Below are 15,023 nucleotides of genomic sequence, written 5' to 3'. Positions count from 1 at the left end.
AGAAGGAAGTAGAGGGAAAAAGGAGATCCTGCGAGGCTGACTGGTGGTTAATGATTGTGTCAGAGGGGGAGGTTAGTCTGTGCTGCTACCGGGGGATGTGGCGCAGGCACTAGTGTGGGGTAGAGTCTCAAGTGCAGAGGGCGAGGAAGGGAGGGTCGTACACAGACAGATCACAACTGTTGCATATTCTCTTCTAAATACCGCGATTTACTTCTTTATTTTGACCAATTCCTTCAACTAATTTGGTCATACTTGTATAATTCATACTACAGAAAGCAGGAATAAAGAGCTAGGCTTGAGGGACTTCTTCCCAGCTCCTCATCAAGATGTTTTCTGTTCATCTGCTCGCCTACTATTTCTATGTTCTCTCTCCAAACTCAAAGAGGATCCCACGAAGAAGGTAAGGAGCCTCTTGTTCTGTAGAACTTGCCTCTAAAAACTTTTACTGCTTGACAAATTGAAGTGGTAATGAGGGGGGCACAACGATATATTCCGAGGCCTAAAGATGGCATCACAGGCATTAGGTAGCTGCAGTTGCCATTCAGGTAACAACTGTTCGAACGCTCATGACTGCTAGTTGATGCCATTATTTTGTAATGTTATGACTTTGTTCCAAATAAATGTAGGGGAATAAGATTTGTTCCATTGCATTTGTATGCAAGTGCCAATATGAATTGAAATATGTGACTATGCAGCAGGGCCGATCTTCAGAGATAAGACCTGTCACCGACATTAGCACACACTATGATACACTGCTAAAAATAATGTAATCCTGTGTTAATGTCTTACCGTGGGGCCATTTATTAACACAAATCATTAACATCTGAATTGTAATTATCCCTTTGTTTTTTCTAAGTAAACGGAAGGGGTGTATAGTCAAAGATAGGATAGAAGGAAGACTAAGAATTGAATTGCCCACATACATGGATAAGCCCAACCTGCAGAGTCCTTTGCCAGCTGAACCTTGACCCATTTGATGTTTCACTTAACATGCTTCATTACATCGGCTGAGTCTGATGCTTGATGTGTGAAATCCTTCAGAGGACAAGAGGTTTTCCATTCAGTTTTCCCCGTGTGGTGGATGTTTCATATGAACAACGGACATAGCTGAAATATAGGGTTAACCTCTATCTTGTAACTCTGAAACAAACAAAGCGCTAATGTGGAAATGTTGTACCAATGTCATGAAAGGACAGGATAACTCCTGTACAAACAGGGTGGTCCCCTGCTGTCACTTGTTTTGACCGGAAGGTTGAAAACAAAATAGAAAAAAACCCTCAAAGCTATTGAAGGGAAAGATTAAGGGAAATGAGAATTGTGCACATCGATGAAAATGCGGTAGGATGGTCTGTGAAGTGAATTGGAATGGGCTTTATTAAAGTGATGGATGCTATGGATGGATGGAGAGTGGCCAGCAGTTGGCCTGAAAAAATATTAATGTGTTGTGTAGAATGAAGGGGTCCGGGCTGTCACAATGCATGAAAAGAGATTATAATGTGCAAAGAAAATTAGGTCACGGGGCTAGAATAAAGGCATGAAGGAACAAGGAATGGTCGGGGCGGGGGTGACATTATTAATCAGCAAGATGTGTAGGGAAGTGGAAATATTATTCAAAGATGGACATCACCCCACACTTAATCACAAATAACCCTTCACACACACGTTGAGATGAACCTGAATTTATATCAAATCTCTTTAGATGGTTGCCAATTTGAATGTCTTATAAGTGGGTTTCCTACAAGCACTCTGAATGGCCTCGGTGTGGTTTGAGGCGTGCTGCTTTATATGGATGTAGCCCTACATGCGCCTTTGCGTTCACCCCAGGTGGACAGGTTCCTGTACTCCATGCGTCTGAACGACGACCAGCTGAGAGACGTCTCGGCGCGGCTCCTGCAGAGATGCAGGACGTTCTGTCCTCGCAGAGCAGCGCCGCCGAATCCATCAAGATGCTGCCAACCCACGTGTGCTCCACTCCGGATGGATCAGGTGACACGCGAGAGGGGAGGGCTTTCGGTCTAGCATCTAGCATGGTGGCGTTTACCAAAACAACGGTAAACGCTACTAATGCTAATGCTATGTTGGGTCTTAATAATCAGGTGTGCAAACACTTTTGGAGGGTACAATGATTGGCGTAGTGGTGCTCGGGTGTGGGGTCCCCAGCCGAGAAGGGTACCGGATTCGAGCCCCGAGTGTCACTAGGCTTGTACGGGCCGCACGACGAAATCTGTTACATCTGCCTACCCTCAAAAGACTTATACTGTATGTGCTTTGAGTAAAGATCAATAGTACTAATTATGTTTAAGCATGCCTATTAAGGTGTAGTTACTATACCCTATTTTTGTCAGTCTTTTGTGGGTTAACTTAATGCTATATTTGACCTACTGTCTCCCTAGAAAACGGAGACTTCCTAGCATTAGACATGGGAGGCTCCAGGTTTAAGGTGCTCCGGGTGAAAGTGAGGCAGCAAGTGGGGAAAAAAGGAGGAGTGGAGATGGAGGAGAAAACCTACCCTATACCCAAAGAGCTCCTGAATGGAAAGGGATCGGAGGTAAGGGATGGAGTCAGAGCCTCAGAGGTCCAAGGTTGAGAGTGGAAAACCACAAAGTCGATACATTACAATGTCTGCCAAAGTTCACAAAATCCTTTGTCGAACAATCAATCATTATGATGGTTCCTGAACTCTTTTTGCATTAAATGTCTTGTTTTACTGCCAAAAAGATTATAAATAAAATATCAATAAAATGTAAATCGTAGACAGTGACACACTAATGTTTAATGCCCTGGGCATTCAAAACGGAATGAGCTCCGTAAGAAATGGAATTAAATGTAATCATATATGTTTTTTTGTTTTCAAGATTATGACAAATCAAAATCAAAACCATACCCCCACCCCCCCCCGGACACCTGGCTCGAAGTAGCCCCGATTTGGAATCCACTAAGCAACTCTTCCCCCCGACTTCGCGCGTCCATCGCCAGACTCTCTGTCTCCAGTTATTTGGACCAGCGTGTCTAGAAGTCCTGGAAGGAGCTTTGTTGACACAAACGGAGCATTGAAGCTGGGAAGAAGGAAACACCCACTGGGCTTCACCTTCTCCTTCCCCTGTCACCAGAACACCCTGAACCAGGTAAGGCCATGCCACCTGTCTGTTCGTCTCTCTGCCCCTTGTAGTGCATGTTTACTGTGTTTTTAATGGGGGTCAGTATACTTCTGACTGTCATGCTGTCTTTCCGTCTCTTAAGTCTGTTAACTGACGGGGTACCCTGAATATGAATGTCAGGGGGATTCAGATGTAAAGACTATTGTTTTCTAGCTGTACACAGCCTGGTTATTCAGCTGGACATAATGGCTCTCCCTCTGTCTCCCTCTGTCTCCCTCCTCGTCGCCCTCTGTCTCGCCTCTGTCTCCCGCTGTCCGCACCTCGTGTCTGCCCTCTGTCTGCTGTAGGGAGTGTTGCTGAACTGGACTAAGAACTACAGAGCCAGAGGAGTACAGGGTAAAGACGTGACCCGGGCCCTCATGGAGTCCATCCAGAGAACAGGAGTAGGAACACACATCACACATCACACACCACACACACACACACACACACACACACACACACACACACACACACACACACACACACACACACCACACCCACACAACACACACAACACACACACACACAACATGCATCACACACACTGATGATGTGGATCCTTGGCTCTCTCTATCCTCCAATCTCTCTCTCTATTCGATCCACAAGTCTCTCTCGATCATCCTCTGTCTCTCTCTCTCTCATCCATTCTTCCTCTCGTCATCTCTCTCTCTTTCCATCTCTCTCTATGTCTCTCTCCCTCTCTCATCCCCTCTCCCTATGTCTCTCGTTCTGTCTTGTTTCTTAGGGTATGGATGTGGAGCTGCTGGCCTTAGTGAACGACACCGTGGGAACCATGATGACCTGCGCTTTCGATGATCCGTACTGTGAAGTCGGGCTCATTATCGGTTAGTGCGCTTGGAAAATATAAACATATTTACCGTCAAACATTAAGCCAAATATGTGACCTGTAATCATTGACCTTTTGGTTTGTAAGTTGATATTTAGTACTGGTGCCCAGGTATTGGTTAAGTTTTCTTTAGGTTTTCCTAAACCTATCTGATACTATACAATATTAATGTATAATCATTTTACACGTAGTCAATAATTTGAGAAAATATTTGCACAATAAAGTTGGTTCAGTCAGTTTGAGAAGAAATGAACTAATATATATAAAAAAAAACGAATCTAAAAACATAATTGTTTTGAGTCGCAACAGCACTCAAGGTCCTTTCGTTGTTTGTTTGATGAGTGCCCTCTACTGGTCACTTGGACTCACTGGTGGGAGATGTGGTCTTAGATCAAGTCAGACCGGTGCGCAAGGCTGGAAGTTGGAACTGTAACGTGGCGAGCGACATTCAGTTTTGTAACGCTTCAATTGTCATGAGTATATATTATCGCCTCCCCAGGACCGCAAGGTTACGAGTTCATTCAATCATACAAACCACCAAATAAACCACCTCAAAGTAAATGAAGACCTGGCAAATTATTGTGCTATGCTAATCTTGACGGTTGAGAAAGCAATTGTGTGCATAAATGTCAGCAGCAATGTTCCCAGTGGCTTATTTTAAATTGATAGGGGAGAACAAACAACATCTGATAACCTAGCCGCAGACCATGAAAAGGCTAACTGCATTAGTGATCACTAATGCAGTTCCCCCGTGTCTTTCCAGGCACAGGGACCAACGCGTGCTACATGGAGGAGCTGAGGCACATCAACCTGGTGGAGGGCGATGAGGGACGCATGTGTGTCACCACAGAGTGGGGGGCCTTCGGGGACGACGGGGCCCTCAAGGATTACATCACCGATTTCGATCGCGACATCGACGCTGCCTCCGCCACACCTGGAAAGCAGATGTATGTTTCAGACACACAACACACTGTTGATATAGCATACTAGCATACATAGACAACATGCAGTTCAACAGCGCAGAGCGCTTAATATACAGAATATTTGATTATCTCGTTAACCTCCATTTGCGTTTCTCTTATTTGTGCATCTAACTGATTATATATCCCAGGACAGGATAGTGTATATCCATCTCCAGCTCCTTGCTAACATGCCTCTGATACACTCTGAGTTGGTTTGAATAAAGGTGTCTGCTAAATTGCTACATAGTCTTGATAGTTCATAGTTATAGTAGTACATCATAGATTAATGATTCATAGAATTAGTACAAAGTAATAAATATATGGTACATAATAGTGATTCAAAGTAATAGTACCTAGTCTTAGTAGTACATACATAGATAGTACTTTGTAATAGTAGCATATCTCCCTGTCAGTTTTGAGAAGCTGATCAGTGGTCTGTATCTGGGCGAGCTGGTGAGGTTGGTGGTTCTGAAGATGGCCAAGCAGGGACTGTTGTTTGAAGGCCATGCTCCCGACGCCCTGAGGACCAAAGGGAAGATCACCACAGCCCACGTTGCCTCCATGGAACAGTAAGACTGTCTGTCTCTCTGTCTGCCATTAGTATCGCTCGCTATCTGTCTTGCTATTTTATCGCCCTGTCTGAATATTATGTCTTTCAGTCTCTCTCTGTCTTTCTACTATAATATTATACCTGTCTGTCTGTCTGTCTGTCTGTCTGTCTGTCTGTCTGTCGGTCTGTCTGTCTGTCTGTCTGTCTGTCTGTCTGTCTGTCTGTCTGTCTGTCTGTCTGTCTGTCTGTCTGTCTGTCTGCCCTAAGTATCACTCTCTCACTGTCTGTCTTGCTCTCTCTATCTCAGATTATTATGCCTCTTTCAGTCTCTGTCTGTCTGTTTACTATAATATTGCACCTGTCTGTCACTCAACCTGTTTGTATCTCTGTCTCTCACATTGTCTGCCTGTCTGTCTGACCACTATACTATTATAATCTAATCCTTCCCTATCCGTATACCTTGCCTATCTCCCTCTCTCTCACTATATAATATCTCTGTGATGTAGTATTATCAAAAGTGACATATTATACCACCAGGTGTAAGTCCGATTAGACATTACAAGCCGTTTTGAAAATCCGCCTCTTCTAAAATCACAAGTGGGAGTGTCCACCTAGATGTAGGTCGGATAGATGAGCAACGTTTGCTACAGTCCACTGGGTAGGCTGGTAGACAGATCAACCAGGACACATCTAGGTGGACGTCGCCCACTTGTGATGACAGAAGAGGTAGATTTTCCAAACAGCTTGTAACAGCTAATCACACTCCCCCCTGGTGGTATGATATGTCCCCTTTAAACCCGTTTCCTTCTTCCCCCCCAGGTACAAGGACGGCCTGCGCAACACCCGGGCGATCCTCGAGGACCTGGGCCTGGCCCCCTCGGACGACGACTGCGTGGCGGTGCAGCACGTCGGCACCGTGGTCTCCTTCCGCTCCTCCAACCTGGTGGCGGCGGGGCTGGCGGCCATCTTGACCCGCGTCAGGCAGAACAGGAAGCTGAAGACCCTGCGCATCACGGTCGGGGTGGACGGCACCGTGTACAGGACACACACACAGTAGGTTGACCGTGATAGGAAACTATGACGATAGAATATAGTAATGTAATATTGACTCAAAAATATTCTGATCTTTTTTCCAATGCTGCCAACCATAATTCATATCGATGACAACATTACTCCAGGTATGCCAAACGACTCCACAAGGTGGTGCGCCGGTTAGTTCCTGACTGTCATGTCCGATTCGTCTTATCAGAGAGTGGCAGCAGTAAAGGGGCTGCCATGGTAACGGCAGTTGCACAGCGACTTGCCTCGCAGCGGCGTCAGGTGCGTTCACGGCGTACTCTTCGTACTTTGGGACTGTTCTTGCTCGGGCAGTAGTTCACTCGTCGCGTGTCTCGCAACTCTGTTGTCAGGTGGACGAGGCACTGTCGTCCCTCAAGCTGACCCAGGAACACCTGGGATATGTGAAGTCCAGAATGAGGGCGGGACTAGAGGCGGGGCTAAAATCACAAGGCCCCTCCCCTGTTAAGATGCTGCCTGCCTATGTGTACCGAACCCCAGATGGCACAGGTCAGAAAGTCATCCATGGAAATATCCTTTATAGACTTAGTTTACTCATGTACCCATTTGCTTATTCTATGTATGTTGTATGTTGTATTTTCATCGTATTAGAATAAGTACGATACAAATACAATAACAATGCATTTATTCATATTAATAATACATTCAATAAGTAAATGAGTACATTAGTAAATTAACGTATTCATTTGCATATTTCATGTAGGTTTATTTGCATACAATTATTTCAATTACGATACGATATAAATAAATGTCTTATTATTGTAGTTGTCGTAGTAGTAGTAGTAGTAGTAGTTGCAGTAGTAGTAGTAGTAGTAGTAGTAGTAGTAGTAGTAGTAGTAGTAGTTGCAGTAGTAGTAGCAGGTACAGTAGTATATTCAGATTTTTTTCCGAACCGTGGGGTGTGAACCCAGACACAGTCAAAGTGGAGGAGATATGAACTTGAGTACGAGTGCCATCACCACTCTGTCGGGGCTCTCCTGTCTGTAGAGCACGGGAACTATCTGGCCCTGGACCTGGGAGGGACCAACTTCAGGGTCCTGCTGGTGAAGATCCGCAGCGGCCTGAGTCGCTCCGTCCGCCTCTACAACAAGATCTACGCCATCCCCCTGGAGGTCATGCAGGGGACAGGGGAGGAGGTGGGTGGAGGAGACTGGGGGAGGAGGTGGGTGGAGGAGATGGGGGGGGGGAGGAGGTGGGTGGAGGAGACTGGGGAGGAGGTGGGTGGAGGAGACTGGGGGAGGAGGTGGGTGGAGGAGACTGGGGGAGGAGGTGGGTGGAGGAGACTGGGGAAGGAGGTGGGTGGAGGAGACTGGGGGAGGAGGTGGGTGGAGGAGACTGGTGGAGGAGACTGGGGGAGGAGGTGGGTGGAGGAGACTGGTGGAGGAAGTGGGTGGAGGAGACTGGGGGAGGAGGTGGGCGAGGAGGTTGGTGGAGGAGACTTGGGGAGGAGGTGGCTGGAAGGAGACTGGGGGAGGAGGTGGTGTGGAGGAGACTGGGGGCAGGAGGAGGGTGGGTGGATGAGACTGGGGGAGGAGGTGGGGTGGGATGGAGACTGGGGGAGGAGGTGGTTGGTGGAGGAGACTGGGGGGAGTGAGGTGGGGCGGCAGCGCAGGACTGTGGGAGGAGGGGAGGAGAGGGAGGGACGGGGGCGGAAGGAGGTGGTTGGCTTGGAGGAGAGTTAGATAGGCGGGAGGAGTGATCGAGGATGTTAGGCGGTGTGGGTGAGGAGGAGGAGGTGGGTGGAGGAGGTTGGAGGAGGAGGAGCTGGGGGGTGGAGGAGGTGGGTGGATGAGGAAGGTGGGTGGAGGTTGGAGGAGAGGAGGAGCAGACGGACACAGTAAGACTGGGATGTATCAACACACAGACACAAACAGAAGGGTTGACATACGGGGGGATGATGGACAGAAAGACAGGGATGGACTGAACACATAGAGAGACGAAAACACAGGAGCTGTGTGTGTTACGACAATGAAAGCATTCTCTCAGCCCTCCACATCAGGCCCTTGTCTCCTCTCCTTGCAGCTGTTTGACCACATCGTGCAGTGTATCAGTGACTTCCTGGACTACATGGGCATGAAGAACACTCGCCTTCCGCTCGGCTTCACCTTCTCCTTCCCCTGCTACCAGAAAGCCATAGACACGGTAAGGTTTGCATTATAAGTGCCGCTTTACTTCACTAGTGACACCAGGAATATTGAGCTACGTATAATGCAGAGATGATACCGACCTAGATTCAATGGGTCCTGTTCTGCTGGGTTTTCCACAGGGCACCTTGGTGAGCTGGACCAAAGGCTTTAAGGCCACCGGCTGTCAAGGAAATGACGTGGTGGACATGCTGAGGGAGGCCATCAAGAGACGCAACGTGAGCGACATGGAAACCAGAGAAGAAATGTATCAAAATAAGTGTCTCATGTAGCATAGCAACAGATGTTGTGAAAACAGTGAAGGTTTCCGTTGGAGTAAGCCAGGTAGCAGCAGACTACATCTGTGAGGCTTGTTGGTGACTGGAGCGTGTGTGGGTGCTTTTTTTCGTGTGTTTGTGTGCAGGAGTTTGACTTGGACATCGTAGCGATCGTCAACGACACAGTTGGCACGATGATGAGCTGTGCCTATGAGGACCCGCAGTGTGAAATAGGACTCATCGCCGGTGTGTGTGTGTGTGTGTGTCTGTGTGTCTGTGTGTGTGTGTGTGTGTGTGTGTGTGTGTGTGCTGTGTTGTGTGTGTCGTGTGTTGGTGTGTGTGTGGTGTGTGTGTGTGTGTGTGTGTGGATCTTCGGTAGGATGCTGTGAGTCCTAATGTCGTTGAGTTGTGCGCTCCCCAGGCACCGGCAGTAACGTGTGTTACATGGAGGAGCTGAGCAACGTGGAGAAGATTCACGTCCCGCAGAACGGGAAGGAAGGGGGGAACGGGGGGAAGGTGGAGGAAGAGAGGACGGAAGCGCAAGCTAAAGACGTAATTGTGTTAATTATTCTGTCATTTCAATTTCAATTAATTATAATTTGAAAGGGACCATGTGCAATTAAAACCTGAATGTAGCCAACCAGAGTTAGCTTTAGGCTAATTTACATCTGCATTACCTAGATACAAGTAAATACAACACATATAAAAACATCAAACATCCCTCAACAAGTAAGGACATGTAACCCATCAAGGGGGCAGTGAACATTATTACAACTTTTTGTCCACATTGGGTGACATCCTTTAACCAGTGTCAAACGACCGTGCTATGACCTACCAGGTTGTGTTATAGTTGTGCATTACAAAAGAACGCCCCCCGCCGGCTCTGAAGACCCTGCTGCGCGTTGTGCTCCCCACAGGGGTGCGAAGCCGGGGAGGAAGAGGAAGAGGCAGAGGAGGAGGAGCAGAGCAGCCCCAACGTGAGGATGTGTATAAACACAGAGTGGGGGGGCTTGGGGGAGGACGGCTGTCTGGATGACATCATCACGCCCTACGACAGCGCTGTGGACCGCGAGTCGCTCAACCAGGGGAGGCAGAGGTGTGTGGGCTACTGTGTGTGTGTGCTTGTGCTGTCTTTGAGCAGGGTGTCTGCGAAGATGTGTGGTGTGTGCGTGTGGGGGTGAGTGCTGTTTGTGTGGGTGGGCCTGCCGCCTGTGTGTATATTTTTTGTTTATTTATTTGTTTGGCATTGCAAAACATTAACTTTGCGTGTATGTTTCCATAAGTTAATATCCCGATGTGTGTGTGTGTGTGTGTGTGTGTGTGTTGGTGTTGTGTGGTGTGGTGGGTGTGCTGGTGTGTTTGTGTGTGTGTGTGTGTGTGTGTGTGTGTCGTGTGTCGTGGGTGTGTGTGTATAGATTTGAAAAGAGACAGGGACTGTATTTAGGAGAGATGTCCGTACGGCCGTGGATCTGACCAGCGGGCAAGGTTGTGTTCAGAGAACGTCCACTGAAGCCTTAAAAACACCGGGGATATTCCACACCAAATACCTTTCACAGATAGAGAGGCAAGTATAGTGTGTGGTACATCGTGTGTTTTATTGATTGATCCATTGATTGTGTCTTTATTACCATGGTTACATAATTTAACGATTAAAATAATTGTGCATGGGAAACTTAATTTCAACTCGCCTGTGCCTCTACGTTATCTTCTGATTTGAGTTAATGAATTGTGTGTTGTTATTGCCTCCCTCTAGTGACCGCTTGGCGCTACTGCAGGTCAGATCAATTCTACAGCAGCTGGGGCTGGAGAGCACTATCAATGACAGCATCGTCGTGAAAGAGGTAGGCAAGGGCCAGCTGAACAATCTTTATCGACGGAGCAATTCTTTAACCTTCCTGTCGTGTTCGGCGTCAAATCTGACCGATTTCCATTTCGCTCAATCATTAATATTGTGTTTTACATTTATTTGCCTCGAGGGCTTATGATATCCTCCACACTAGGCATTTGAACATATATAATTGCTGATGACACACACACACACACTCCACCCAACATGAACCCCTTTCAGACTGAACAATTAGGTGTCCTCTCTTTCCGTGCTTATTTGGCTATCCCCCTACTGTGACCACACCTTCCAAACTAAACTTATAACACCTGTTCCACATTTCAAAGCTACCAATTAGGTGTTTGCTATGGGAACCCGGCTCTTTCCCAGGCCTATGTGCCCATCCCCCCACGTGAACCACACTTTCGACGAAAAATGTATGATATCTTCTTACATATCCCCTATGTATAGCTTGCTTGTGCATTGCTCTTATTTTACTCTGAACACAATGAGTCCCGATGCGCCCGATCAGACGATTTGAGGCTCTTGACCTTTTTTTTTTCAAACTGATGAAGAGGGGATTGAAGTTGAACCCGAAATGGAGGAGGATGTCTCAGAACATAGAAGACACGATCCTGATTTCGATCCCAGACCATCATGAGACCGAACAGTCAACAGATGGCGAGGAAGAGGCCCCTGAGGAAGAGGCACCTGAAGAAGAGGCACCTGAGGAAGAGGCACCTGGGGAAGGGGCACCTGGGGAAGGGGCACCTGGGGAAGAGGCCCCTGAGGAAGAGGCCCCTGTGGAAGAGGCCCTTGAGGAAGAGGCACCTGGGGAGGGGGCACCTGGGGAGGGGGCACCTGGGGAGGGGGCACCTGGGGAGGGGGCACCTGGGGAGGGGGCACCTGGGAAGAGGCCCCTGGGGAAGAGGCCCCTGGGGAAGAGGCCCCTGGGGAAGAGGCACCTGGGGAAGAGGCCCCTGGGGAAGACACACCTGAGGTGACATTCCAGTCCAAGAGTGGCAACTTGCTCTGGTATTCATCCCCCAAGGCAGAGGAGGCAGAGCAAGAGGGGAAAATATCATTAGGATGAGGCCAGGGCCAACACGGTATGCAACATCTCGTGTGGATGACATCAAGTCCAGCTTCCAACTCTTTTTACCAGAGGCCATTGTGGAAATTATACTGGCGATGACAAACCTGGAAGGGGGGCGTGTGTTTTGCGGACACATGGAAGGTATTGGACCAGGTAGACCTCCAAGCCTACATGGGTCTGTTGATTCTAGCAGGAGAACATCGGTCCAACAATGAGGCTACCAAAAGTCTGTGGGATGCAGAGTCAGGGAGGCCTATAATCCGGTCAACTATGTCCCTGCAGCAGTTTCATGTCCTCTCAAGAGTTATCAGATTTGATGACAGAGCTACAAGACCTTTCCTCTGGCAAGACGACAAACTGGCTGCCATCAGGAACGTTTGGGACAGGTGGGTGGAGCGCCTACCACCGATGTACAATCCAGGCTCTGAGATGACAGTGGAAGAGCGCCTGCATGTAATGCATATGTGGTGTGGACGGCGATCGGCCGAGCCTGGAATCAGGGGAAACGTTTCAAGAGGAGACTCTTCCTGGCAGAGCTTGGGAAAGCTTTAATGACTCCTCTAATTCAACAACGCCAGCACCTTCCCGGCACACCAGCCTCTGGCAGTCTGGTGAGGAGTCTGCAAGCCCCCGCCACTGCCCTGGCCGCTCTCCCCGCAAAACAGGGGCAGAAACGGAAGAGATGTTTAGATTTTTTTGACCAGGAGCACGAAAGTAAGAGGGGGGAGAAACGAACACGAAACAAAGGTTAAGAATGTAAATGATGAACACACACACAGATCACGCAGCACGAAACAGGCCTTAGTGAACGAAGCCTGCGCGCATTGCGCGGTTGTGCAAGTGCCCTAAGCGGCTGCATGGTATCTGAGCCCCATTGTGTTGTGTTTCATTGTGCGCGTGGTTGTGTAGGTGTGTGGTGCCGTGTCCCGTCGAGCTGCTCAGATGTGCGGGGCGGGGATGGCTGCGGTGGTGGATAAGATCAGAGAGAACCGTGGACTGGACCATCTGGACGTCACCGTAGGGGTGGACGGGACGCTGTACAAACTACACCCACAGTGAGTTCATTATCTGTTGCTCGACTCTTATCCCTAGAAAACACATCCACAGGGAGGTAGTGATCTCTCATTTCTGGATCTTCTGTGTCTGCTCTATGATGAATGAAATGTTATTATAACTAGTAGTGTTGGTTGTAGTAGGGCTATATCTAACATTATATACATTATATATGTTTCACTATCTCTTTTCTACCTCCTCCTTCTCTTTCTCCTTCTCTCTATCTCTTCTTCCTCCTCCATCTCCTCCCCCTCCTCCTCCTCCTCCTCCATCATCTCTTCCTCCTCTTCCATCTTCTCCTCCTCTATCTCCTCCTCTTCCTCTCCTATCTTCTCCTCCTCCTCCTCTTCAATCATCTCCTCCTCCTCTTTTTCTATCTCCTCCTCCTCTTTTTCTATCTCCTCCTCCTCTATTTCTATCTCCTCCTCCTCTTCTATCTTCTCCACCTCCTTCTCTTCGAGTATTTCCTCCTTCTCGTTGATCGTCTCTTCCTCCTCTTCTATCTTCTCCTCCTCTTCCTCTTCTATCTTCTCCCCCTCCTTCTCTTCGAGTATTTCCTCCTCGTCAATCACCTCCTCTTCCTCTCTTATCTCCTCCTCCTCCTCCTCCAGTTTCTCCATGGTGCTCCAGGACACCGTGAGGGCCCTGGCCCCCCAGTGCCAGGTGACCTTCACCCTGTCTGAGGAGGGCAGTGGGAAGGGAGCGGCCCTGATCACGGCGGTGGCCAGAGGCGGCCCAGCCCGCTCCTAACGGCGCCCTCCGTCCCACGGCCCACTTCAGTTCACACGGACCGTCTCCTCTCCAACCATCGCCATTCATATACGGGACGTCCGGAAGACAAACAGGACATTTATAAATTGTTATCTGGTTTATTGATCTTTATTGAGTTTCTGAGCTTGAGTAATTAGGTTTATGCCCCTTATGTCGAACAGCGACTGCTATTGACAGTTGGTGCTATTGACCCCTCATTTTTCCAAATGTCATATTTTCCTCGCTTCACAACTAATCTAGATGTAACCGCAGTCACGGTCACAATGAGGCCCCATTAACCATGGAGTACAGTGAGTTAGCCGACGTTTTAGCTTGTCTTGGCTCGTACCATGAGCTGTTTTCTGTGTTGATTGTTTACCGACACTATATGTGGTTGCTGCTGCCTGATTTCAGTATTTTTAATGACTCGATGTTCATTTTAAGGACTAGCCGTTTCTCCTAGCCATCTTACGAAAAACAGACTTATATATACTAATCACAGAATTATCAGGGATTTTAAAATATGTATATATTTTACATGCAAAAATAAATAATAATTAATTTCTGTGTGATTTAAAATATATGTTTTTGTATTTCTTGTTCTTTGTGTGTGCGTGTGAGTGTGTTTGTGAGTGTTTGTGTGTGTGTGTGTCGTGTATGCGTGTGTTGGCGTGTATGCGCACAATGTGTTAGTCAGCAGCATCTGAGATTAGATGAAGAGTAGGAGGAGGAGGAGGAGGAGTGCTGGAATCCTGCTGACTCAAAGCCCAGGAGGACAACTGTTTGCCTCGGCTCAGTAGGCTCTATAACATCTGATTGTGTCTCGTGATTCTGTTCTGTCCTGCCAGATTCTCTCTCTCTCTCTCTCTCTCTCTCTCTCTCTCTCTCTCTCTCGCTCTCTCATCTCTCTCCTCTCTCTCTCTCCTCTCTCATCTCTTCTCTCTCTCTCTCTCTCTCTCCTCTCTCTCTCTCTCTCTCTCTCTCTCTCTCTCTCTCTCTCTCTCTCTCTCTCTCTCTCACTCTGTGCATTGAAAACCTCAATGATATGTTTATTTTTGTATGGCTGTAAGGTGCATTTTATGTAAAATATCCTTATGATACTTTATCTAATCTTAAAATAGTATTAAAAAATGCAGGTATTTATTAATAGTTTTCTGCTCTTATCTTTCTAATGAATGATTATTGAAGGAAGGATGGATGGCTGGATGGATGGACAGAGAACTGCATGTTCAGAGTAGAGCACACAGTAACTAAGTCAGTCAGGGATTAGCATGTTACGATGCAATCAGCAGAGAGCTGCGTCACACACACACACACACACA

At 47.8% G+C, this 15,023-nt stretch overlaps 1 protein-coding gene across 1 annotated transcript; it reads left to right on the top strand.

Moving 5' to 3' along the window:
- The first annotated feature begins 133 nt into the window (after nucleotides 1-133).
- LOC130403093 (hexokinase HKDC1-like) lies at nucleotides 134-14,292 on the top strand. Its single transcript, XM_056607255.1, is given in 24 exon segments — nucleotides 134-368; nucleotides 371-400; nucleotides 1,825-1,888; nucleotides 1,891-1,986; nucleotides 2,394-2,582; nucleotides 3,049-3,125; nucleotides 3,446-3,541; nucleotides 3,886-3,985; nucleotides 4,751-4,934; nucleotides 5,363-5,518; nucleotides 6,319-6,552; nucleotides 6,678-6,819; nucleotides 6,909-7,065; nucleotides 7,564-7,712; nucleotides 8,599-8,718; nucleotides 8,843-8,938; nucleotides 9,124-9,223; nucleotides 9,399-9,529; nucleotides 9,895-10,073; nucleotides 10,393-10,427; nucleotides 10,430-10,541; nucleotides 10,731-10,818; nucleotides 12,808-12,953; nucleotides 13,563-14,292. Coding segments are annotated over 24 exon segments (2,862 nt in total). The 5' UTR covers nucleotides 134-326; the 3' UTR covers nucleotides 13,702-14,292.
- The last annotated feature ends 731 nt before the right edge of the window (nucleotides 14,293-15,023 follow it).

Source organism: Gadus chalcogrammus, chromosome 14, assembly GCF_026213295.1.
Source record: "Gadus chalcogrammus isolate NIFS_2021 chromosome 14, NIFS_Gcha_1.0, whole genome shotgun sequence".
NCBI lineage: Eukaryota > Metazoa > Chordata > Actinopteri > Gadiformes > Gadidae > Gadus > Gadus chalcogrammus.
Note: the sequence above shows the minus strand (reverse complement) of the source record. Positions and strands in the feature narration are given on the sequence as shown.